Source organism: Pectinophora gossypiella, chromosome 2 (genome assembly GCF_024362695.1).
Source record: "Pectinophora gossypiella chromosome 2, ilPecGoss1.1, whole genome shotgun sequence".
NCBI classification, from domain to species: domain Eukaryota; kingdom Metazoa; phylum Arthropoda; class Insecta; order Lepidoptera; family Gelechiidae; genus Pectinophora; species Pectinophora gossypiella.
Window position 1 is genome coordinate 4,350,416 of NC_065405.1, and position 27,488 is coordinate 4,377,903.

The 27,488-nt window shown below is 38.4% G+C and overlaps 1 protein-coding gene and 1 long non-coding RNA gene across 2 annotated transcripts in view; both read left to right on the plus strand.

The window, feature by feature from the left end:
- Positions 1 to 27,488, plus strand: part of LOC126372773 (uncharacterized) — a 147,675-nt gene that overhangs the window by 112,846 nt on the left and 7,341 nt on the right. The gene's annotated exons all lie outside the window — the stretch shown is intronic.
- Positions 12,253 to 26,327, plus strand: LOC126372269 (peptidylglycine alpha-hydroxylating monooxygenase). Its single transcript, XM_050017959.1, has 9 exons — positions 12,253 to 12,573; positions 15,423 to 15,480; positions 17,830 to 17,917; positions 19,047 to 19,122; positions 20,924 to 21,050; positions 23,388 to 23,436; positions 23,875 to 24,020; positions 24,515 to 24,704; positions 25,707 to 26,327. Exons 1-9 carry the CDS (start codon positions 12,439 to 12,441, stop codon positions 25,873 to 25,875), a joined length of 1,038 nt encoding a protein of 345 aa, XP_049873916.1. The 5' UTR covers positions 12,253 to 12,438; the 3' UTR covers positions 25,876 to 26,327.

The window sequence follows — 27,488 nt, forward strand, 5'->3', positions numbered from 1 at the left end:
TTCACTCAGCATAAGCCACGGCGGTTCGAGCCACGACGCTGGTATTCTGTGGAGCCTGCTCGTGAATCGTGTCTTCCACAAATACAACATCGACTACATATTTTTCAATGAACCCTATCGTCCCGGTACCAAAATATGCATTAAAGTCTCTTAATTAATTTATGCCGTAGATTCCGAGACTATTTTGAAGTTAATTACACGACAAGCATAGGTGCTATTTCACCGATGAAGTCCAATATACCAGACCCGGACCTGAAACCTGCCCTCGAGACACAGCAACCGAGGGCTATCGAGGGTTTCGACCAATAGCCGTTCAACGTCAATCTACGTAGATAGCATTTGCCACGTTTATTGGTTGAAGCTGTGGATATAATTCGGAACGCCGCGCGTTTGTTATACACGCCCTGCTGAAACCGTCCGGGGCATTTAAAAAACGATAAAGCGCTGGTGGCGTACATTTCTTACCGATGTTTTATTGCTTCAAAAACGTCGTATCCTGTGACTTGAACGTCTCTACTCAGTATTTTCCCGGTTCAACCGCGTTTGTAACTCGATCATAATATAACATGATTACTGAAGTTCCACGTTCTCAAACCTTTTATCTTTAATAACCTTTTATGTTGTGTACCTACCTCAACAGAGTACAGCGAATTGTATTAGAGCCCGAAAAAATGAAGGGTGCTTCTGAGTGAGCAAATAGAACACTAAGAACGCGTTGTCGTCAAAACCGACAGACGGATTGTGTGTGGAACTCTCTACAAAACTGACAGACTACAATAGTCTTCAAAGTCAATTTGTTGTTATCCCGGTTTTGCAGGTTCCGCTTACCTAACCTGAAGATTTGACAGGTCCACTTTTTTACAGAAGCGACTGTTTGACCTTCCAAGCCCAATACATGTTAGGTTTCATAAACCTCCGAAACGTTTTTCGCAGGAATGTGGGTTTCCTCGCGATGTTTTCCTTTACTGAGCAGGTGATAATAATTTATGATCTACACATGAATTCGTTAATCATTGGTGTATGTCGGTGTAAGCAAACTCTTAGGACAGATTGGCATAAGTACGACCACTTTCCTAAACATCACTATTCGGAAGAATTTCAGAGAAATATACCCATTTCACCCTATCCATCCATAGAGAAGGCCCGTGCCCCAGCAGTGGGGACGTTAATGGGCTGGTGAAGATGATGATGATGATACCCATTTCATACTTTTCAGAGCGTATTTTTTCCGTCTCGTTGGGTTTTAGTTTTTAAACTTATACTTTTATTTATATTAAATATTTTTGGGGTCTTACTTATTAGGATAACGTGCTTCCGATATGTGTTTTATGCAAGATTTGGCAATAAAACCTACTTAATAAACCTATCGAATGAATACAAGTAAAACCGCAAGTACTAGTAGACACCGGAACTCTTATGATCAACAAATGCGCACAATAAGATAGCTTAGTATATTATACATATAGCACGCAAAGTTAGCAGCTTGTTTTTGTAAAAAGAATATTTTTCAAAATACGAATAGAATCGAAACTAAAATAAAAATGGTTACCTATTTTCAAGATGGCGGAAGTTAGGAGCGGAAGTAGCAGTCTGCACAGGGGGCGCTGCAGGCGTCGAGATATTCAGCACATCCGGTCTATACGCAAGCGGGAGGAAATGAATACGTCCACCTATTGAAAGATTCTATTCAGTATTAAAATATACATTGAAATTCGAACTGTGGCGAAATTATTTAAATTTTTAAAAGTAAATGGAATCCCATGGTCTGTTTGAAATAAGAAATTGTTTTCTTGTAAACATTTTTTTTATAAAAATTAAAAGGTTAAACTTGATACCTAAGGCGCATGTTCAGCCATCACAGCTCAAGCATCTCATGCTTCCCTAGAATTTTATAAAATAAATCTTTCTTTAAAATTTCAAAGAATATTCAATATACTTCGTGACAACAATATCATTTTCACGTGCTTTCATCCGAATATCACGTTGCAAAGGTATTGCAGATTTTAAACTATCCGATTGACTGTAGAGCATGCTCGCAAAACCATACTCAACATTATTAAACTCACTCAACATTTTATAATGGCAAATTGTGTTTTCTTTATTATTATTTTTTATTCGGAAATTGCTTCCTATCAAAGATTGCAAAGGAAGTCATTAAAAAAAAACAAGTGTTCAATCACTAGCGCAGCCATTCAAGAGAAAATATAAAAAAACCCCGAACAACCGTTAAAAAAAACCTAGCGCGCATAAAAGTAACATCATCATCATCATCATCAGCCCATTAACGTCCCCACTGCTGGGGCACGGGCCTTCCCTATGGATGGATAGGGAGATCGGGCCTTAAACCATCACGCGGGCCCAGTACGGATTGATGGTTATTCACGACTGCTAATGCAGCCGGGACCAACTTCTAACGTGCCTTCCGAAGCACGGAGGAGCTCGAGATGAATTTTTTTTTTTTTTGTCAGTCAGTCAAACAAAAAAGTATAAAAGGGTAATGATTATTCAGGACTTATTGGACATTTTGATTTGTCGCAAATGACGTTAACTACTTGGTCAGACATTATGGGAAGCGCTAAGGGATCTTACCTGGTATAACATTTAAAACACGAAGCGCCAAGTTGGGCGCGAACGTCCGTTCAGGACGTCGTCTGAGGGAATTACGTAGATATTGAAAGAATTAAGCGCCTGTAGCGGCTTGATAGCCATAAACGTTGAAAGAGGGAAATCGTCGACCACGCGGAGTCGGTATCGGGGTCCTGAAGTTGTTGTCGCGAGCTGATTGGTCGCCTCTATGGCTGGTGCAAAAAGGGTCTGATATACGACTCGCGAGGACAGTCGCGTGTTGGATTTCTTCAGATCGGTTCGTGTAAAGGAAGTCAACGCCGGACATCCAATATGAAGGCGAGTCGCCTTTGAAAATGATATTGCATTTACCTAACACGCTCCTGTACTTGACATGGGAGCCGTGGTAGCCCAGTTGGTAGAACGCTTGCCTCTCACTTTGAGGTCGCAGGTTCGAATCCGGCCTAGACCAATGTCGAATTTGTTTTCCAATTTATGTTTGGATCACAAATCACGTGCCCAGCGGTGAAGGAAAACATTGGGAGGAAATCCACATTCCCGAGAAATGCATTTTCGGAGGTATGTGACCTTATCTGTATTGGGCTGGTATTCCCTTCGCTGGTTGGAACGTCAGACAGGCAGTCGCTTCTGTTAAAACCGGACCTGTCAAATCTTCAGGTTAGGTAAGCGGACCCTGTGAAAAACGGGATTTCGCTAGGGAGATGATAATGATGATTGCATTGACCTAACACGCTACAGTACTTGACATCGTGATACAGTTTCTAATACCCGTTATCTAAGACTCCTACAATTCCTACATATGTGTATTATTATTTCAACTGGTATTTTGGAAAGTTAATTCGAGTCCATTTGCAGTCCATTATAGATATAATAACAAAAAACTCAAATTATATTACGTATTTACCTACATTTTAATGCCTCGCAACAAAAAAGCTACACAATCCAGGTAAAAAAATATACATAACATATAACATAAACTGCCTATATACGTCCCACTGCTGGGCACAGGCCTCCCCTCAATCAACCGGAGGGGGTATGGAGCATACTCCACCACGCGGCTCCAATGCGGGTTGGTGGAGGTGTTTTTACGACTAAGAGCCGGGACCAACGGCTTAACGTGCCCTCCGAAGCACGGAATCATCTTACTTTTTCGGACAATCAGGTGATTCAAGCCTGAAAAGTCCTTACCAAACAAAGGACAGTCTCACAAAGTGATTTCGACAATGTCCCCATTGGGAATCGACCCCGGACCTCCAGATCGTGAGTCTAATGCTCTAACCACTAGACCACGGAGGCTGTTAGGAAATCGAGGATTTGTTTAAAAAGTCTCATCGAAAAAAGACGCTAATGTGGTTTTCACTAAGTATACCTAAGACAAGTTGCGTTACTACAAGTACCAGTATTAATAGGTATATCCTTCGAGATATATTCTCTCTATCACACATAACCCTTGTCAATATACTTAACTTGGTTTTGACAGGTCCTACTTAGAATTTGAATACGTCGAAATGTCGAGATGGTTTAGTTCAGTTCAGGTCAATGTACGAAGGTTACGTAAATACACAAGATCATGTCTATTTCCCGTTGGGGTTAGGCAGAGATGACGGAATTCTACTCCAGACTCCAGGCCATTCTTTTTTTAAATATAACAGAAACCTTACAAAAAAGATTATTATAAGTTAGTGATTATTTAGAAGATATGAATGCATGTGATTAACTGCCTGAGAACTGATATTAATAATAATAATATTAAAATGTAGGTACGTAATATAATTGTTTTAATCTTTCGAACGCCGGAACGCGGATCTCGACCAGACACAATGTAAAATCTATTGTGTCTGGTATCTCGGCATATGAGAGGTTAAGTTTACGCGGTTATTATGTGTTTTAATTACGTAATATATTTTTTTTTTGTTATTATATCTATAATGGACTGCAAATGGACTCAAATTAACTTTCCAAAATACTAGTTGAAATAATAATACACATATGTAGGAATTGTAGGAGTCTTAGATAACGGGTATTAGAAACTGTATCACGATGTCAAGTACTGGAGCGTGTTAGGTCAATGCAATTATCATTATCATCTCCCTAGCGAAATCCCGTTTTTCATAGGGTTCGCTTACCTAACCGGAAGATTTGACAGGTCCAGTTTTTACAGAAACGACTGCCTGTCTGACATTCCAACCAGCGAAGGGAATACCAGCCAAATACAGGTTAGCTCACATACCTCCGAAAATTTATTTCTCGGGAATGTGGATTTCCTCACGATGTTTTCCTTCACCGCTAGGCACGTGATAATCATTTATGATCCAAACATGAAATCGAAAACAAATTCGAGAATCATTGGGTATGGCACTTGCAACAGTGTCGAAATATCGGGAGTCTCATATCGCCATTTTTAACGCGGTAAGAACCCGTTATTATGTGTTTTAATTATCATTGGGTTAGGCCTGTGCTGGATTCGAATCTGCGACCTCAAATTGAGAGGCAAGCATTCTTATATGATAAATAACAACAAAAAATGAATAAGTACTCGTAATATCTAAAGCAAAAGGTACTGTAACAATAGGAAAAAAAAATAAACTACGTTCTACACTGTCACCTCCAATCCACTTTCAATTAACGTATCCACGGAACCGTTAACACGCTTCCCCCCCTCTGTACACCGCATGTTGACGTAAGGGCATGTTCACACTGACAGGTACCTACCAATGTAAACGCCCGCCCGTAATTCCTAATGAAGGTCAGAGTTACAATAAGTGAAAAGACAAATGATCAGGAAGGCTAAAATGGCCATATTGAAGCAACCAATGAGGTATTTCATATTATGTGCATATAAAAATAAGTGCCCAATGTCAACAATGTCAATAGCAATATTGCCTTCGGATTCTATTGAAATTAGGCAGCCAAATTACTAAATAGTGTAACAATATTTTATGGTTTTTTTTAAAGAACGTCTAGGGCCCTGTGCCGAGGTTTTTCTTGCAGCTTCTTATCTCCGCCTACACAGGTTGTGAGAAGCTGCAGTAAGTAATCACTTGATAGACGGAAGAGACGTTCGCTATTTAAAAAAATGACCATTCAAAGTGTAACTACCTACTGAATATAGATATTTTTGAATTTGAATTTGAATTCGGAAAGCAGATTCCGTGAAAACGGTATAACACTAGGAAAGAAGACGTTGATAATGTACAATCAAGAGCAAAAGTGCAGTCACTGGGTCCAGCGAATTATTTGTAACATAACATACATAACATAACATAAACAGCCTATATACGTCCCACTGCTGGGCACAGGCCTCCCCTCAATCAACCGGAGGAGGTATGGAGCATACTCCACCACGCTGCTCCAATGCGGGTTGGTGGATTTGTAAACAGTGGTGAAATTATAAACCATTAGTTGTCATAATTATAAAATTTATATTTTTGTAGGTGTTTTTTTTTTCGTGCTTCGGAGGGCACGTTAGCCGTTGGTCCCGGCTATTAGCCGTAAAAACACCTCCACCAACCCGCAGTGGAGCAGCGTGGTGGAGTATGCTCCATACCCTCTCCGGTTGATTGAGAGGAGGCCTGTGCCCAGCAGTGGGACGTATATAGGCTATTTATGTTTTATGTATGTATGTAGGTGTTTTTAGTCTATTACAGAAACGACATGTAACCAGGAGGTTTTGAGTGCAACCAGTCAATTTATTACTTTCCAAGAAACTGAATGGAATTTTGCACCTTATCGTACATCCATAATAATCTTTCCGACTAATGATCATGTGAACCCGGCTTGTAAACAGCCTCCCCACGTTATTCAAATATCTCGTAGACAGGAATGATGCTAATTAACTCTAGGGTCTCTACTTATGCGACGAACTATTCAATTCCGTAGCCATAAATACCAGCGGGGTCTGCACTACGTCGTACGGCGTCTATCTAGTAGATAGCGTACGCTGCCGTCGATACAATTCGCGCCGCGCGCGACACTGTTGCCGCGCCGCGCGGTCTGTACACTATAAGACACTTGATATCAACTCAGAATGGCCTGAATCATCCCTCAAAGTTCTCGTTACGATGTCACTAACACCTTGTATATATATTATAATAGACAGGTACGGTTACAAGCATTAAAATATGTACATACACTTTGGTACCATGTCACATTAACTTTTATAACAAATTGAACTGTGAGTCTCACTAAATGTCAAATGTGTTAGTGCGACAGAGTCCTAAAGTGGGTACATTATTTTGCTCATGACTGTACTCCACGATCCGATAACCTGCGTCATTCCATCTGAGGTCAACCAGCCATTTCGTCAGGCATTTCACCCATCCGTTTGTAATATACCTCTACATAGAATTTAAACGACATACGCTGAATTTTTACTTCTGCTGTGTGGATTGTAAGCTGGAGGGTTAATTGGCCACATCGCAATTCATCTAAAAAGCAATATTGCTTCTTGACATTTGATGATATTGCGCACTTACTTTTATATGCGCAAATTTCAAATTGACCCAATCTCAGCAACTCTGGTAACAGGGTTATTTATTATTGAGCCGCCAAAAGCCCCTGTTGACTGAATCGCTGCGTTACGACACCGCAACGCAATTTCAACCCATGCATCATGTAACTTATCCTTGTGATAAATTTCAGAACCACGCAACGTGACCGCTTAAGCGCCGTCGCCGCAACGCAACCACGACGCATTGTGTGGCCTCGTTCTAAAAGTTAACATCGCATAGACTTCGTCAGTAAATATACGAGGTAAAGATAGTTTCTGTGTAAGTAGATGGACTTGCAAGAGTTTTTCCTTGTATCCACCATTAACTTTACGTACACAATAAATCTTTGAGACAATATGTACGACTTTGTTTTTTATGAGTTCAAATAATGTGTCACCGAAAAATAAAATACCTAACTAAGTACTTATATGACGGTAAGTCACAGCCGATTTACCTCACCCCCTTAGGGTCTTACTTTAGTCGTAGAATAAAGAATAATTTACTACGCATAGCACGCTAACTCTTCCGCCCGCACCAATTCGGTATGTAAGGTATTTTTGAAAGTACTTTTCCTTTATATTTTTTAAAGATTAAGCTGTAAAAAAAACTAATTTGAATAATTTTGTTTTTCATGCAGTACTTAATTATTTTTTTACATTTTTTTTTTCAAAAACGTCTCCTTAAGTAGGCTGAATGACATTTATGTCTATGCCTTTCCTTAGATGAAAATTTTGATATTGAAGTTTTATTTGAATGTGCCCAAACTATGGGCGGTTCCCGTGCGGTTCCTAAGTGTACTCAGGCCTTATAAGATAGATATAAATACGATTTTGTTACATTTTAATTTCTTAAATTACGTTTGAATAGTTTATGCTTCTGATAAATATGATGAGAGTTAGTGATGTTGGTCATTATTATCGGAGTTATTTGATTGAGTTTGTTAACCGCGCACGCTAAGAGCACTTTATCCTAGTGAACACAGATTATATCATTTTATTTCTTATAAACGGCATTTGGCAGTGAAAAGGGTAACAAACTACTTTTGGAGGTCCATGAAAGTTAAATATACACACGATGTTTGCTAAAATAAACACCATCCGACTTGTGAAATAAGAATAATTATGACGAAATCTCGAAATGGTTTTAGAATTAGCGTAACTTTTTTTTTCTTACATACCAAATTCGTATCGGGTGCCGATCTCACCCGCTTTTCGGTTGGCTTTCCCGACTACTCAGTAACAGTATAGTTTCATCTGGAAAGTTCCATTGTGGCTTTAGGGAAGTCATAGCCTGATGTCTACTCACTCGTTTTTCTAGAACCGGTTAAGTTTTTTGGTTTTTGGAAGAATTTTTATTTTAAAAGAACGTCTAGGGCCCTATGCCGAGGTTTTTCTTGCAGCTTCTTTTCCCCGGCTATACAGGTTGTGAGAAGCTGCAGTAGTTTTAGGCGGATGAGATGTTCGTTATGTAAAAATTGACGAAAAGAGTGACAAACAGAGTGAGTGAGTGAGATTGAAGAGTGAGTGATTGAGTGTAACTATAACATAGTTACACTTTGAATCGCCTACTGAATAAAGATATTTTTGAATTTGAATTTGACTTGTGGCTTCGTCTACCCCATTAAGAACCACGGGCGAGAATTTCTCTACTATTACTTACGTAACTGGGTCCTTCAGTATATTGGAAACTTGTAACGTGAATTAAAACTGTAGGTATGTAGGTACCAATTACACTACGTATTTGCAGTTCAAATCGTCTAGTGAATTTATGTGTGAATAGCGTGCTACGAAACAATTTTAGCCGTGAAAACATCTGTCATAGCGGGTTAAAATGGTCACCGAGGTCAATGGGTCAACATACATACCTACTTATATAAATTCACGACTCTTGGTGTCCTATGGTGTGGGCAGAGCCAAAATTAATCAGAACAAAAGACCTGTAGTTGCAGGCACAGTCAATGCGAAATCCTACCATGGATTTTGATGTACAGTCATGAGCAATATCATGTACCCACTTTAGAACCCTGTCGCACTATCATATTTGACATTTAATGAGACTTACGGTGTAATTTGTTAAAAAAGTTAATGTGACATGGTATCAAAATGTATAGGTACATATTGACCGTACTATAATGGCGACAGGTGATCAATCTGTCTGGGTAAGCGTGCCAGAGGAAGAGCGCCGATCAGATGGGTGGACCAGGTTAAGCAGAGGCCCTAACCCTATACCACAGATCATAATTATAATACTAACGTCCTATACAAGGATAATGTACAATAAGCTGCAAAAGTCCAATCAGTTTCATGCAAAGTAATAAATTAACGCGTTGCACTTAAGACTTCCGGGTTCCAGTCGTTTCTGTAATAGACCAAAAACACCTACAAAAACATTTTTTTTTATAATTATGACAACTAATGGTTCATACAGACACACATACATACTTTAATGTCCATACAGGACCGAAATGTATGGTCATGAAATAAAAAATATTCGAAATCAGTAAAGGCTTTTTATCTTGTTTAGTCTCTGTTATTTTTTATTCGTAGACCTATAATGCGACTGTGCGTGTCTGTAGCAATAGAAAACGAACCAAAAATAAATTCATTAAAACTATTAAGCTAAACGAACTGCACCGATAAAGCAGAACAAGTGATCCGAGACGCGGTTTCATACAAAAAATGAAAATATTTAATCATTATAATACACTTCTCATCAAAAAAATCGAAACACTTCCGTTTTCATTGTTTCTGTCCGAATTTAACACAAAAAAGAATTCATACGATGAAAAAAAATACATAAATGTAGAGCTGGCAGTTTGGCCATTACAGTAATAAGCGAAAATTCTAAATTCAAAATTAGAATTTCATTTGTTTATCTTATAAACGAAATGAATCACTGTTTTGAGACAAATGTGTGTTTAGGGTTGGAGTACATTTAGCGTTTAAAAACTAAAAATTGGCGCCTATCCTTAAACTTTTTGTTTTTTATTTCAATACTGTGACTTTGGGACGTCTGAAAAAAGGTTTTTTTTCTAAAACGTATGGATACTTCGCCCACAGAAGCCGCCCAAGTTGTGGCATTGCTGGATTCTGGCCTTAGTCAGCGTGTTGTGGCTGCAAGACTGCATCTAAGCCTGTCATCTGTTCATAGAGTCTATAAACGTTATCGGGAGACTGGTTTGTTCACGCGCCGTTCAGGATCTGGCAGGAATCGGGTCACTTCTGAGCGAGATGATCGATTTATTGTAACAACTTCTTTAAGAAATCGACGCCTTAACGCTTTTCAACTGCAGCAGCGGCTTCGTGTTGTACGAAGGGTGGCTGTAAGTGACTCTACAATTAGAAGAAGGTTGAAGGATCGTGGACTGGTACCGCATAAGCCAGCAAATGGGCCGAAATTAACTGCAGACCATCGAAGAGCGCGCCTTAACTTTGCACGTGAGCACCTAAATTGGTCATACCTACAGTGGAGCAAAGTTCTCTTTTCTGATGAGTGTAAAATTATGCTGTATGGTAACGACGGAAGGAACAAGGTCTACAGAAGAGACGGAGAACGCTATGCACAATGCTGCATTGAAGAAAAGGTCAGCTATGGTGGCGGTTCGTGGACGGTTTGGGGAGGAATCAGCGCCGACGGTAAGACAGAGCTTGCTTTCGTGTCTGGGCCACGTCTGCCTGCACTAAACTGTCATCGGTACGTCGAAGAGTGTCTCGAGCCTCATGTGATGCCCTATGCACATTTTATTGGCAACGGCTTCATATTCATGCACGACAATGCTAGGGCTCACACCGCGGGCGTCGTACGAGATTATCTTAACGAAGTCGATATCTCTATTATGGAATGGCCAGCAAGAAGCCCGGACATGAATCCCATTGAACATCTGTGGGATGAATTAAAGAGACGAATTCGAGCAAGAGATCCTGCCCCAGAAACACTTAGCCAGCTGCAAGATGCAATCCAAGAGGAATGGGACAATATACCACAGCATGTGATCGTGACTGTCATCCGATCGATGAAGAACCGTATGGAAGCAGTAATTAGAGCTCGGGGAGGGAATACAAGTTATTAAATAAACGTTTTTTAGCTTTTTTTTTTCATTTACGTGTGTTGTTTTATCCATTTCCTTTATACTCCATACGGAATAAAAATGACTCATTTAACAAAATACGAAACCTATGAAAAATTCATTTAAATTTAGAACATTAACATTAAGATTTGATAAGCTCATATTACTCACTATTAAACGACATTTAACATTTATTCCTAAATGTACACATTTTTCTGATAATCCTGACAAAACGTAAACTTGCAAGGTGTTTCGATTTTTTTGATGAGAAGTGTATTTATTATTCCTTATTTTATGTCACGCGCCATCTATCTCTGTTTATCAGAACTAGGTATGTTTACTAACGTAGTTTCTTACACTTACCGCTTGTAGCGCCATCTATACACGAGTTTAGATAACTACAATACATTCTTTATAACTGTCAAGTTTAGAAACATCACCATTCTGACAACTTCGATGACGTAGGAGGAGGTATACTTCATGGAAGAGATACATTTTTGAACGAATTAGGGATACCTGAGTGAGAAAAATTAACACCCTATAAAATATAAAAAATATTATACAAATTAATTCAAGTTAAAAAAGTAAAATGAAGTAAAGATTGATATTAATTCAGTTAAAACTGACATGCACTTTAATTTTTAATATGTCTTAAATAAGTGCCGTTCTTACTTACCCTTAGTATAATAAAAAAGTTAAGAAAAAATTGTTATCAATAAACATGACAATCATTTTACGAAACAACCATTTTATAGCTAATGATTTTAAATATTTCGAATTGAAATTATTTTGTCAACTTATTTACTTACTGACGTAAAGGAAAATAAGACGCTGCGTTAAATCATTAAAATTAAATGTCAATAAACATAGATGGCGGAGAGAGGTTGTGTATAATATATTTTACTCTGCTGCCTACCCTTTCTGTAATACAAGCGTGATGCTACGTTATGTCAATTTATTATTTATAACACCCTTTTCGGAATTTGATTTTCCTCGACAACAGGTTAATTTCTAAAACATGGCAACACAGCTATGACGTTAGTTGCGTGTATCGATCGCTCATAGTTCCACAAAATATAAACACTTGTCGCTTCAGACTGAAGCCTTCAGTATTTACAAGGAATAACACAAAGCAGTCAGTTAGTTATCAAACCTTGCGATATATCAACTTAAATTATTTTCCTTATTTACTTTTTAATTATCGATAACTGCCGGGGAGTACCGAGTGCGTTGTTGTACCTACTTGTTGTGTAGAACGGTGTTTCGCGTTTGCCTAATACAATTTTATTATTCAAAATGTTGAAGTTGATTTTAGTAATATTGGTCACGGTCACTACAGCGTCTTTAGCTTCTTCGGCGGGTTTAGGAGTCGAGAAAGATATAGAAACTGAGAGTTATCCTCTTTTAATGCCACACGTTCATCCTCATAGGGTAAGTTTTTCCTCATTGTATTATTACTAATAAGTAATATAATAATATTCTTATAGTTGAAGCTCACCGAAATGAGAAACATTTTATAAAGAAAAAGGGAAACTTTCGAATATAACTTTAATCGCATTAAAAGGCTATTATTAAAAATAGTAATAATATTCTTACTGTGAAATTTATTTTCTGTTTCCATTGTAGCTGCCATTTTTAAAATTTTTATTTATGTTTAATATGCTATGCTGAACCGGGAGGGAATAAAAGGCATACAATGTGGTCTACTGCCTATTTTCCTCTTTCCTGGGCATATTGTTAAAAACAACTTAAAAGAGATTTTATCATAATGCTTTCTACCATAATGGAATTATTATGGGCGATAGCCTGTTCACATGTCACATAAAATACAAAAAGGTGGTAAAATAATTTACATAACAATGTTGTGGTGTGTTCGGCTTGCATGCAGGCATACAAATATTTAAAAAAAAAAAATGGCCATCATTATGTTTCATCATATACAACCTAGGAGCTTATGTCAAAAGTGGCAAGAATTATGTTACCATTTGAAATTACGTTGATGAGTCAGGCAGGACATACAAATACATTTGTTTTGTCAATGAATATGCTGCATGGCCCAGTCTGGTTGATAGCTGGGGCCAGCTATGCTCAATAATGGAATGCGTAAAAGTTATTATATACATTAGGTTATTATATAGCACATTGGCCCCGATTCCTGCAGACACCGCCTAATTTTATTTTAAGTTATATCCGTCATTTTCATATCCGTCGAAAAGGAAAGGGACGGATGATTCACAGCTCTTAATTTTAGGAAGAATGATTAAATGAATGAATAACCCGGGCGAATCAAAAGGTACGTCGCTGGTATGCAATCCGTTTGACGTGCTGTCTACTTAACTGTGTCGGGTTATTGATGGATGTAAAATTTTTAGACGGTTGGTTTAGATTTGTGCTTAAAATTGACGTGTGTTCCATAAATTTTATGCTTGTCGATTACCCGTCCCTTTCCTTTTCGGCGGATAAGAAAATGACAGATATAACTTAAAATAAAATTAGATGGTATTTACAGGAATTAGCACCATTATATACTTTCTTTGAGGTTGAGGTTATTATCATAATTAGAACACAAAATACCAGGTTCACCATGTCAAAACCAGGGATATGAGACTTCCGATATTTCAACACTATTGCAAGTGCCACAATCACGAGATGACTGATGAAATTGGAGTCGATATCGGGAATCTCATATCTCCCTGGTTTTAACAGGGTAAGAACCCGGTATTATGTGTTTTAAGCATGGTATATGTTTACAGGAAACTGAATTATTATTGGTTATACAATATATTATAGAAACTAAATTAATTGAATAGCAATGTTACGTCTTGGTAATAAACTGAAGCACTTAGTGTTATCAGAATTTTTAATAGAATTCTGAATTACGGCGGTTTTGGAAAGGCGATGAGAGTTTTTTATAGTTCTGAATTTAACATTTTATTTGTTCAATAGGAGCTCGAGCAACTTTTATCAATACCTCAGTCAACAATACAATACAATACAATACAAATACACTTTATTGCACCAAAATAAAAAGAAATAATTACAAAAGTCTCTTAACTCAGTCAACTAAAATGATAGTTGAATTTTTTATTTTTAATTGCATATTACTCCAGTCTGTTTTAAGCACATCTATCAAAATTATTGTAAATGTGCAAATAGAAAATCAGAGTCAATAAGTGATTGTATATTTTAGAATAGAATAGAATTAGTTTATTATAAAAAGACGCCACACATTTTCACAGAACAATTACAAAAAAAACATAGAGGAAACATCCTCTATGTTTATTACAATGATCATAAGGTGGTGGTGGAAGGTCTGAGATAACAAGGGCTCACTTAGCTCAAATCGCGACGTCAACCACGACGCTGGTATTATGTGGACCCTGCATTTTCAATGTTGGATCAACGGACGACATTTATAGTCAAAATCACAATTCTACAATTTACTAACGGTCATAAGGCTCATTGTCGTTTTAAAATTCTATCTTCATTGTTTAACTATTGTTTCTGGAAAACCAGGGAGCTAAAAAGGTCATGTTGCAGCAATTCATCTAAGAAAGCGATATTGCTATTTAACATTTTTTGCAATATTGATTTATAGATCAATTGCTTCAATGTGGCCTTTTTAAACCCCCAGCTCCCAGGACTTTAATAAAATCTAACAAAGTTAATTATTGATTAATGTTGCCTTCTACTGGCTCCATTTTATTATGTTGCTGTGAGCGAGGTCCACTTTCGTAGGTCCTTGAAGAAGATACTTGAAGATTTGACAGGTCCAGTTTTTCTAAACATAAATTGTGACCACATAAATTTTACTTTTAGAGTTCATTATGTTTTAGTTGACAGGTGATACTATTTTTTGTACACAAGTCAAATACGACCCAATCTAAAGTCTATATATAAAGACTGTATCCATGTTTAAGTCAAATATTTTTTTTATTTATTTAAGGTACCATGAACTATACCATCTTTGCTACTTTACAACCCCTTATAACAGTTATACTTATATATCTACTTATAACAGAGCATGATTAGAATGACATATTATATTATGTATGACATAATATCTCTCGTCTCTTTCGTGACAGGCTGTGTATGGTTAGCGTAAAAGAGACATAACTGTCATCCCTTTCGCGCTAGGCGATATTCTATGTCTGTCCTGTTACCCTTCTTATTATGCTACGTTAGTATAACTTTTTTTACGCGTAGGTGTAGTGAGTGGGTGGTTATCTTTAATAGACATCTATTGCTATCAGTTCGTGATTAACTATTGATTTTTTCAGGATGAATTGTATCTATGCACTCCAATACGAATCTCACCTCAGGAAGACTTTTATATAGGTGAGTGGTTTCTTTTTAATTGTTTGTACCCGATCGCGGTGAAGCAAAGAGGGTTATGTGTTTTACCGCTATGTATGTACATGTATATACGATGCACCTTTTTTTTAACGTTGGGAAATGCATTACGCATACCACGCAGCCCGGGGGGGCGACGTGGTTTCGTGGGACTCCCCGGGTGTCACCACCCGGTATACCCACTAAACCCAACGGTGTTCCTCCTTCCCGCCGTGTGGCGGAGATACGGGAACGCAATTGCACAAAACCGCGTCCCCGCCGGCAGATGCCCTTTGGGGCCCAGCGCCCATGGGAGCGCGTCAAGCGCCTCCCCCTCCGCCGAGGGCTGCCCGGAACACTTGGTGCACCTATGCTATCACAATTTAACAAATGAGCTCATTCGGTGGTTAAAGTTGGTTTATAGTTTTTTTTTTTTATTATATTTTTGCTCATACTTGTGACCTCTTTGTTCTTCATGGTAATTTGAGAACATATTTGCGTATGAGAATAAAGCTGATTATTATGTAGATAGATAGATAAAATATTTTATTGAGCGCAATTGACACAAGATACAGAAATAAGGACAACAGATACACAGCGGCACAACAGGCGGCCTTATTGCTCATACAGCAGTTTCTTTCAGGCAACCTTTAAATATATTATACACTTCTCATCAAAAAAATCGAAACACTTCCGTTTTCATTGTTTCTGTCCGAATTTAACACAAAAAAGAATTCATACGATGAAAAAAAATACATAAATGTATAGCTGGCAGTTTGGCCATTACAGTAATAAGCGAAAATTCTAAATTCAAAATTAGAATTTCATTTGTTTACCTTATAAACGAAATGAATCACTGTTTTGAGACAAATGTGTGTTTAGGGTTGGAGTACATTTAGCGTTTAAAAACTAAAAATTGGCGCCTATCCTTAAACTTTTTGTTTTTTATTTCAATACTGTGACTTTGGGACGTCTGAAAAAGGTTTTTTTTCTAAAACGTATGGATACTTCGCCCACAGAAGCCGCCCAAGTTGTGGCATTGCTGGATTCTGGCCTTAGTCAGCGTGTTGTGGCTGCAAGACTGCATCTAAGCCTGTCATCTGTTCATAGAGTCTATAAACGTTATCGGGAGACTGGTTTGTTCACGCGCCGTTCAGGATCTGGCAGGAATCGGGTCACTTCTGAGCGAGATGATCGATTTATTGTAACAACTTCTTTAAGAAATCGACGCCTTAACGCTTTTCAACTGCAGCAGCGGCTTCGTGTTGTACGAAGGGTGGCTGTAAGTGACTCTACAATTAGAAGAAGGTTGAAGGATCGTGGACTGGTACCGCATAAGCCAGCAAATGGGCCGAAATTAACTGCAGACCATCGAAGAGCGCGCCTTAACTTTGCACGTGAGCACCTAAATTGGTCATACCTACAGTGGAGCAAAGTTCTCTTTTCTGATGAGTGTAAAATTATGCTGTATGGTAACGACGGAAGGAACAAGGTCTACAGAAGAGACGGAGAACGCTATGCACAATGCTGCATTGAAGAAAAGGTCAGCTATGGTGGCGGTTCTGTAGGTATGACCAATTTAGGTGCTCACGTGCAAAGTTAAGGCGCGCTCTTCGATGGTCTGCAGTTAATTTCGGCCCATTTGCTGGCTTATGCGGTACCAGTCCACGATCCTTCAACCTTCTTCTAATTGTAGAGTCACTTACAGCCACCCTTCGTACAACACGAAGCCGCTGCTGCAGTTGAAAAGCGTTAAGGCGTCGATTTCTTAAAGAAGTTGTTACAATAAATCGATCATCTCGCTCAGAAGTGACCCGATTCCTGCCAGATCCTGAACGGCGCGTGAACAAACCAGTCTCCCGATAACGTTTATAGACTCTATGAACAGATGACAGGCTTAGATGCAGTCTTGCAGCCACAACACGCTGACTAAGGCCAGAATCCAGCAATGCCACAACTTGGGCGGCTTCTGTGGGCGAAGTATCCATACGTTTTAGAAAAAAAACCTTTTTCAGACGTCCCAAAGTCACAGTATTGAAATAAAAAACAAAAAGTTTAAGGATAGGCGCCAATTTTTAGTTTTTAAACGCTAAATGTACTCCAACCCTAAACACACATTTGTCTCAAAACAGTGATTCATTTCGTTTATAAGATAAACAAATGAAATTCTAATTTTGAATTTAGAATTTTCGCTTATTACTGTAATGGCCAAACTGCCAGCTATACATTTATGTATTTTTTTTCATCGTATGAATTCTTTTTTGTGTTAAATTCGGACAGAAACAATGAAAACGGAAGTGTTTCGATTTTTTTGATGAGAAGTGTATATTTATATTTGTGTATGACATGTTTCAGTTGAATTCCACCCAAAGGCGTCTATGCACACCGCTCACCACATGCTCCTCTATGGGTGCACAGAGCCTGGAACTAACGACCCTGTTTGGTAAGATAATTAATTTTATAGCAAGATTTCCATTATAGCGTCATTGCGAAACACAGAATTTTCAACATTTGAATTAAGTCATAGATTCATAACGACGAGGCGACAAATACAGCCAACCAGATTCATAGTGACGAGAATTGAGAAAGGGGTCTTAGACGATTCGGACGTGTAGAGCGAACAAATGAAAGTAGACTTACGAAAAATATTTATGATGCGGGTGCGGGTGTACAGTCATGAACAATATAATGTACCCACTTTAGGACTCTGTCGTACTAAAATATTTGACATTTAGTGAGACTTACAGTTCAATTTGTCAAAAAAGTTAATGTGACATTAATGCTCGTGACCGTAAGTGGTGGAGTTGGAAGAGGCCTAGCCGTGCACACCGCGATCAGATCCAATGTTTTAAAGAAAACCCAGGTCAATAGTACTCTAAACTCTGTATAAATTCATCATCATCATCAGCCCATTAACGTCCCCACTGCTGGGGCACGGGCCTTCCCTATGGATGGATAGGGAGATCGGGCCTTAAACCATCACGCGGGCCCAGTGCGGATTGATGGTTATTAACGACTGCTAATGCAGCCGGGACCAACGGCTTAACGTGCCTTCCGAAGCACGGAGGAGCTCGAGATGAAAACTTCTTGTATAAATTCATAATAGTCATAAATTAAGCCTAAACGGTTTTTATAATTTCGAATTCATCGGGCCCTAGCAGTTGCAACAGATCATCAGTAGGCGAGACCTATACATTTTATTCTTACACCAAATGGATGTGAAAGGAATATGCCTTTAATACCAAATCGCGTGCAAAAATATATCCGTCTCATCTTGCATATGACAGGTTCTGATGTGCTATGTGAAATGGGTATATATATTCGAACATGATTTGAATTAAAGTCGTAACGCCGACAGTCCTTTTAAAATCCAAACTCCACTGTTTTACTATTGTGTCTGGAAATCTCGGCTTTACGAGGTTAAGGCGAAATTCTCAATAATAAGCCCCGTGGATTTGGTCCGGCGACTTTATTATCAGAGGCAGCCATTCTTCTAACGGGACTACTTCGGTTCCTAACTACCACCGCTAGGTAAGAACGTAATATGTTTAATACTTTTTAATGTGTTACAGGGGCTGTGGAGAAATGCAGAGCAATGAAATAGATGATATGTATAAAACGGCCAGTCCATGTCGCTCTGGTTCTCAGGTAATGCACCTATTGTATTTTATTTATTTATGAATACAAACATTCGCAATATTACTGATATGTGACTGCCATATGACCTAATGCAGTGCTGTTATTAACAACATAACTGCGAAAGCCAAAACTGTCTGCGGAAGTGTCTATCTTGAACTGGAGTAGAAGTCTCAAACTTGCCTCTTCAAACCCCGGTATTGGACTTTACCGATGAGTTATCAACTTATCTTAAATGCAGTTTACACTAACACAGTTGGCTCGACCATTATAGACGGCGATACGGCTCACCTATCACGTTGGTCTAACAGAAAGGTCGGTGAGGTTTGGGTACTTAGTTCATCTTGCGATGGATGTGTCTCTGACTACCCCAATAATGATATTATAGTGGCGAGCTCATACAAGTGAGGTGCATATATCATTTACACCCAAACCTCGCCAGCTGTGTTTAAGTCCCTTCTAATAAAGGGAGAGCCGAACCGGGCATAAGTCCTTGAAACCACGCGATATTAATTATCTACGATCCAAACATGAATTCAAACTAATAAAGTCGAATTCAAAACTAAAAAAGTCGAATTCATTGAGTTAAAAACACTGCTGCGCTCAAAAACCGGTATAGCTGATGTTGGCAGAAATACCGCCAGGCTAAAGTGGGACTGGGTTGGACATTGTGTGCCGCAGGCATCCGGAACGATGGGCAAAGATCATCACGCACTGGGTACCAAAGGGCGGACACCGTAGACGTGGTAGACCCCGGAAACGATGGCGCGATGATCTCGGCGGTTATCGAAAACTGGATATAGCTCGCACAGAACCGGGATACCTACTTGGAAAGACATGGGGGAGGCCTTTGCCCAGCAGTGGGATCATACAGGCTAATAATAATAATAAATCGAATTCAGTGGTCTAGAACTCGAGCCGGCATTGCAACCCATGACACTAAGATGTAAATCACGCTTTCTCCCACCAGGGTTAATAATAATAAAAAAGTTTATTTAGGTAAAGGTTCGTATTTTTTAATCGTTAGTCCCCAACTCACGAGCGAAAATATACAGGTTTGTTAGTGACATCGTACCAAATACTGAGGGGGATGATTCAGTCCATGATTCTGAGTTGATATCAAATGGATTAGTGTTTTTTTTAATTATTTTCCCTTCTATTCGTTTGCGACGGAAAATTCCACTTGATATCAACTTAGAATCATGGCTTGAATCATCCCTCAAAGTTTTCGTTACGATGTCACTAACACCCTGTATACCTGTCTCATCTTGCAAATCTTCTTCTCTCGGACGGAAAATACCCGTCTTCTTATCGTGTGGGTTGTGAGGTGGATTACCAACCTCATCAACCCTGGTGTCAGGGTTACTATTGAGCTGCCAAAGGCACCTGACATGACTCATGTAACGACTACTTACTTACATCAGTAAATACATCTTGCAAATGACAAGTTCTCACGTGTTACGTGAAATGGGTATATACTTTCGCATGCGTTTGATAACGAACGATTTAAAAATACAGCTTTAGGGCTGTCACGCATTCATAAATTCCCTCATTCAGCGCTTATCGCTATCGACCCACTAGGGTTGATTAATTCTTTTAAATATTTTTCCTCTCAGACGACGCCCTGAGCCGAGGTTCGCGCCCAACTGAGCACCCTCAGGCCTGTTGTCTTAAACGTTGTACCGGGTGAGAGCCTTCAGCGCTCCCCATTTGTCCGGCCAAGTAGTTAATGCCATCTGCGGCAAATCAACAATAAGTCACGTCAAAAAAAAAAGCATTCATAAAAATAATATTTAAAATAAATCTCCAACAGATCGTCTATGCGTGGGCCAGGGATGCTCCAGCGCTTCAGCTGCCCAAGGACGTAGGTTTCCTCATCGGTAAGAATTCTCCAATCAAGTACCTTGTCCTGCAAGTCCACTACATGCACAAGTTCCCAGGTGCGTAAACCTAAACTTTTTTTGACTCAGTTTATACCCGTCATTTTCTTATTCGCCGAGAAGGAAAGGGACAACTTCTTCTTCTTATCGTGCTATCCTCAATTATATTATAAACACTTACAATACGAGGACACGACTGAGATAGGTTTCAAAAGTTCCCACTCCGCGAACAAAATTTAACCCATAGACACACTGTAAAATGAGTTTTACTTAAGTGATATGTACTAATAATAACTAGAGAAATAAATGGCTTCTGATTCTTAGCGTGTGGGTTGTGAGGTGGAATACCAGCCTCATCAACCCTGGTGTCAGAGTTATGATTGAGCCGCCAAAGGCCCCTGACATAGCTCATGTGACGATTACTCACTTACATCAGTAAATAGTAACCGGGACCAACGGCTTAACGTGCTTTCCGAAGCACGGATCATCTTACTTTCGGACAATCAGGTGATCAGCCTGTAATTTCCTAACCAAACTAGGGTTCACAAAGTGATTTTTGTGATATATCCCCACCGGGATTCGAACCCGGGGTCTACGGATCGTGAGCCCAACCCTCAACCACAGGACCACAGAGGCCGTTCAAGGGACAACTGTTAATTTTAAAATTAATGAATAACCCGGGCTAATAAAATGGGCATCTCGCTGATATGCAACCCGTTTGACGTGTGCTGTCAACTTAATTCTGTCGGGTTATTGGCCAATATAAAATTTTGGAAGGGTTTTTAAATTTCTGCATTTTTATGCCTGTCGATTACCCGTCCCTTTCCTTTTATACGGATAAAAAAAGGACAGGTATAACTTAAAATTAGATGGTGTGTACGGTCACGAGCATTAATATGTATACACTTTGGTACCATGTCACATTAACTTTTTTGACAAATTGAACTGTAAGTCTCACTAAATGTCAAATATGTTAGTGTGACAGAGTCCTAAAGTGGGTACATTATATTGCTCACGACTGTACAGGAATCAACGTCAATACCTACATAAAGAAATAACAATAGAAGTAAAAAATACGATATTTAAACAATTTAATTACCAAGATGCTAGTTATTTATTTACTTATTTGTTTATAAAAGAATTCGTATTGTTAAACAATGGATTGAAAGACGAAACTGTTTAATATTATTTATTTACCACTTCAATAACAATAAGGAATGTAGTATATTTGTTTTGTAATGATATAAAGGCATTCATGACGTAACCAAGTCTATGACGTAACCAGTTATTTATATTATTCAACCTTGATGCATCTGCTTGACTTGATAATAATATACTGGGTGAGTTTACAGTAGGTGAATTAGAAAGAAAGAAAGAAAGAAAGAAACATTTATTACTTCCGGACACCACAGACACAGACAGACAGGTACATTACATTTAACACAGGACAGAAACCACACGGAAATCAATAAGTACACAGACAAAAAAAAAATATCCAAAACAAAAAGAAAAACAAACGAAAATCATAAAAACAATAATAATAAAACTAAGTATACTAAATGCAACGCACTGACGGCCCGATCATCTGCGGTGGAGTCCGGAATAAAAGGACCTCGCTCAGCATAAGTCGCGGCGTGAGCCACGACGCTGGTATTCTGCGGGCCCTGCCGAGTGAGGCCACCTAAGCCTATATTTATAGCATCGCTTTATACTGAAAACCATGTAAGCGAATTTTTGAAATATCACATGCGATTCAACAAAACCCCCAATAGACAAAGTAGTTTCAATCCAGCCGGCTTAACATGCGCAACGTGATAAAATTTTGTCACGGTTATTTTATCGATTCTGACGATATAAGTCATTTTGTTGATTGCTACTAACATGGCACCATATTTTTATCACATTCTGAGCACTTTTGAAACGTACGTAATATGTCCATACTGTCACTTTTTATCTTTTAATGAAAAAAAAACTGAGCTTGGATTACACTCATTTAGCTTAAATTGACATGGGTTTGATATAGGAATAGGATTCAACATGAAAAATATGCAAGTTGCTAAATACAAAAAAAAACTTTTACAAAATGGCTACATCGGTTTCTCGACGTGATAAACATTTATCGCGACGGAGAATGACAAACATCGATTTCGACAAAACTTATCGACGCGATCGAAAGGCTAGACGCTGGTAACGTGTGATAAACATTTTAAGATCCGAATTTCGAAAACAAATTCGAAAATCATTGGTTTAGCTCTCGGTATTTCTTCGTTTGAAGTGTTCAAGGTCATGTTATTAGTTCACGTAGTGTACAATACACAATTCTATTGACACATGTGTCATAATACTCATAATGAGATGTCAGTAGTATTACTAACTATATTCCTTTGTACGTTTCAGAGGGGCTGACCGATGACTCGGGAGTTTTTCTCAAGTACACCAGGGCTCCGTAAGTACATATTTGATTATACAGGGTGTTAGTGACATCGTAACGAATATTTGAGGGATGATTCAGACCATGATTCTGAGTTGATAGTAAGTGGAATTTTCGCTTAACACATAATAACGGGTTCTTACCGCGTTTAACGTGGTGACAAAACGTGAGGACACAGTGAGTGCGGTTTGTCGTAATGAGTTTGGTGCGAGTTCAGATGGTTCCGAACATTCCGATATCAAATACATAAACAAGCGGCAAAGAAAGAGGGTACACAGATATGTCTGCCCGTAGAAAATTATGGATCTACCTACTGCACTCCAATCTCATCAGTCATCCCGTGATCATGGCACTTGCAACAGTGTTGAAATATCGGGAGTCTCATATCCCTACTTTAAACGCGGTAAAAACCCGTTATTATGTGTTTTAATTATTATAATTTTATTTCCATAGAATGACACGGCAGGCTGGCGTCATCCTACTTGGTACTAGGGGGGTAATTCCTCAGAACAGCGTCGAACACATGGAAACTGCCTGCAGAATCACCGAGGGCAAGGTCATTCACCCCTTCGCCTTCCGAACTCATACGCACGCTCTCGGTAAGTTTTAAGCTATACCGACCTTGGTAACTGAGTAAGAAGAACGCTTGACTCTCACTGTGAGGTCGCAAGTTCAACTCAGCACGGGTCTAAATGTAACGACTACAGTCATGAGCAATATCATGTACCCACTTTAGAACCCTGTCGCACTATCATATTTGACATTTAATGAGGATTACGGTTTAATTTGTCAAAAAAGTTAATGTGACATGGTTGCAAAGTACATAATTACATCATCAGTAAATAGTAACCAAGACCAACGTCTTTACGTGCCTTCCGAAGCACGGATCATCTTACTTTCGGACAATCAGGTGATCAGCCTGTAATGTCCTAATCAGACTAGGGACATGGCCTTTGTGACATGTCCCCACCGGGATTCGAACCCGGGGCCTCCGGATCTCACGATCCGCCCAACGCTCAACCACTGGACCACGGAGACCGGTATACGAATTGAAATATGAATTGCAATAATATAAAATAATTATAAATTGCAGGTAAAGTGGTGACTGGGTACGTGGTTCGGCAGCATAACACCGGTGATGAATGGCAGCTGCTCGGCAAGAAGGACCCTCAACTGCCGCAGATGTTCTACCCAGTCGAGAATCAAACCCCTATCCGAAATGGAGACGTACTAGCCGCGAGATGCACTATGAATAACACTCTTAACCACCCCGTTTATATCGGGTAAGTAATATATTTAGAAAAGAATGAAATAGCCTTTGATAGACAAGAATGGATAATGTAGTGTAATGTAATGTGTTGTGGTTGCCTGGAAGAAATTGCTGCATGAGCAATAAGGCCGCCTGTTGTGCTTTTCTGTATATGCTGTCCTTATCTCTGTATTTTGTGTCCATTGTGCTCAATAAAGTATTTTATCTATCTATCTATCTAATGTTACAATGACAAAGAAGAGTGGCTCTTAAATTAATGATGATTAGAATTGGTTAGCGTACCCTAGCTTAAACCACAGAATACATAATATAGTACTACGTTTGCCATAATGACATTATGATTATGTCGTTTATACACTCAATTATTTGTATTTCTCGTGTAAGTTGTTTTTATTATGTGTTGTGATTGTAAGTTATGTGTTATTCCGTGTTTTATATTTATATTTATTATTTGTTTTTTATTTGTTACTGTGGTGTCCCTTTATAATAAACGGTTCTTTCTTTCTTTCTTTTTATCTATGAAGAGAGTGTTTACGCGTGAAATGAAGTAAGAATAAAGAAATTCTATTCTATATAGTCTATCCTTAACCTGGTAGGGAATAGGGGTGAGTTTATGTGTCATACACATTCTTGCGTTTTTAGTTTACTTACAACTTTCTCAGTTTACAATAGTAAACTCATCTTGCTAAGTTTACAATAATAAACTCAACTCACAACTTACTACGTTTACAATAGTAAACTCAACCTACAACACACTATGTTTACAATACTAAACTCAACTTACAACTTACTAAGTTTACAATAAAATACTCAACTTACAACTTACTCAGTTTACAATATGAAACTCAACTTACAGCTCAATCGGTTTACAATAGTAAACTCAATTTACAACTTACTACATTTACAATACTAAACTCAACTTACAACATACTCAGTTTACAATAGTAAATTCAACTTATTCAGTTTACATTAGTAGTCTCTTGGACACGTCTAACGTCTTCATTTGTGCTTCCAGGGCTACCAACAAAGACGAGATGTGCAACTTTTACCTCATGTACTGGGTGGAGAAGGATACGCCTTTGGACAAGAAGTATTGCTTCACAAACGGACCACCTCACTACTATTGGAATCGAGCTCATGAAAACTTCAACCGCATACCAGACCAGGAAGCTAGTACCTTGTAAGATGTACCATTAATTTCTGGTGAATATACATTAATATTTTATCACTATTAATATAAAGCGGTAATGTGTGTAAGATTGTATGTAGGAGTTATATCTTTAGCGTTATTCCGCTGTTACACGAGCCTATCTGGCCATTCAACCCGATCACAATTCTTCCGATAACACAACGAACTATTGTTTGAGGTTTACGCGGTTATTATCATAATTAAAACACATAATACCGGATCTGGCCAGGTGGGATTGGGTCGTCCTGTGATCATGGCACTTGCAACAGTGTTGAAGTATCGGGAGTCTCATATCCCTGATTAACGCGGTAAGAACCTCGGAGGTTAAAATGGCCACATCAAAGCAATTCATCTAAAAAAGCAATATTGCAATTTGTCATTTGCGCATATAAAAGTAACTCCGCAATGTCAAATAGCAATATTGCTTTCTTCGATGAATTGTGTGCGTCAAGCTAGCGGCCTCAAAAAAAAAATGGGCACGAAAAAATAATTTGACCATACCAAAAAATAGTACTCTTATTGAAAAAAATAGTACCTGTTGTAAAAAAATTAGTACCATCACGGTTCTGGATTTATAGCTATGTTTTATTGCACTTGCTAGCTTGACGGTGAGCGAAATTTGGCGAGAGTTAACGACAAGGTCTTTCGCTTTGATTTAAACGCCAAAAAATAGTACCGAAATAGTACTCACCCCCTGCAAAATACCGAAAGTAGTACTTCAACGGTTCCAAAGTTATAAAGGCAGTTCTTTGATCCCGCTAGCTTGACGTTTTGAAAATACCTATTATCTGGGGAATGCTTGCATACTTCAGTTTGTAACTAATGTCAATAAACTCGTATGAAATAGTACTCCCTACCATCATAATTTGGACCTGATTCTCCTTGTAGAAATATGTCAAAAGTCATTATAACCTATGTCATACATTTATCAAGACAAGTACAGTCGCGAACAAAATTATTACACATGGTCAAGAATGTTGTCAGATTTCAGTATTTTTCCCCATTTTTGGGTAAAATTTGGTGAAGTGCCAGGGTTGTCAGATGAAAGTAATATCATTGTTGAAACTCTTTGAGTTATTCTACAAATACTGCAAATTGTTTATTAACAAACACTTCGATCCGTAACAAATTCAACATGAAGGTATAAATTATAAAATAAAACAGAAAATTAAAAATGTATTATGATGTATTAAAATCACAGATTGTTTTCGATAAGAACTAGACCCATGCAGCCATTTTCTATTAAAATTAGTGCATATGGGTGTGTGCAATAGGAATTTTTTGTAATAGCAGCACTGAAGTGCAAAGAAATGGTAGGGTAGACCTCCAAAATGGCAATACTTACGAATAAATTGTGAGGTTATGTAATTGTCTACGTGACTGTATCAACAACAAATGTATGGCATAGGTTATGATGATTTTTTAACATTTCTACAAAGAGAATCGGATCAAAATTATGATGGTAGGGAGTACTATTTCATACGAGTTTATTGACATTAGTTACATACTGAAGTATGCAAGCGTTCCCCAGATAATAGGTATTTTCAAAACGTCAAGCTAGCGGGATCAAAGAACTGCCTTTATAACTTTGGAACCGTTGAAGTACTA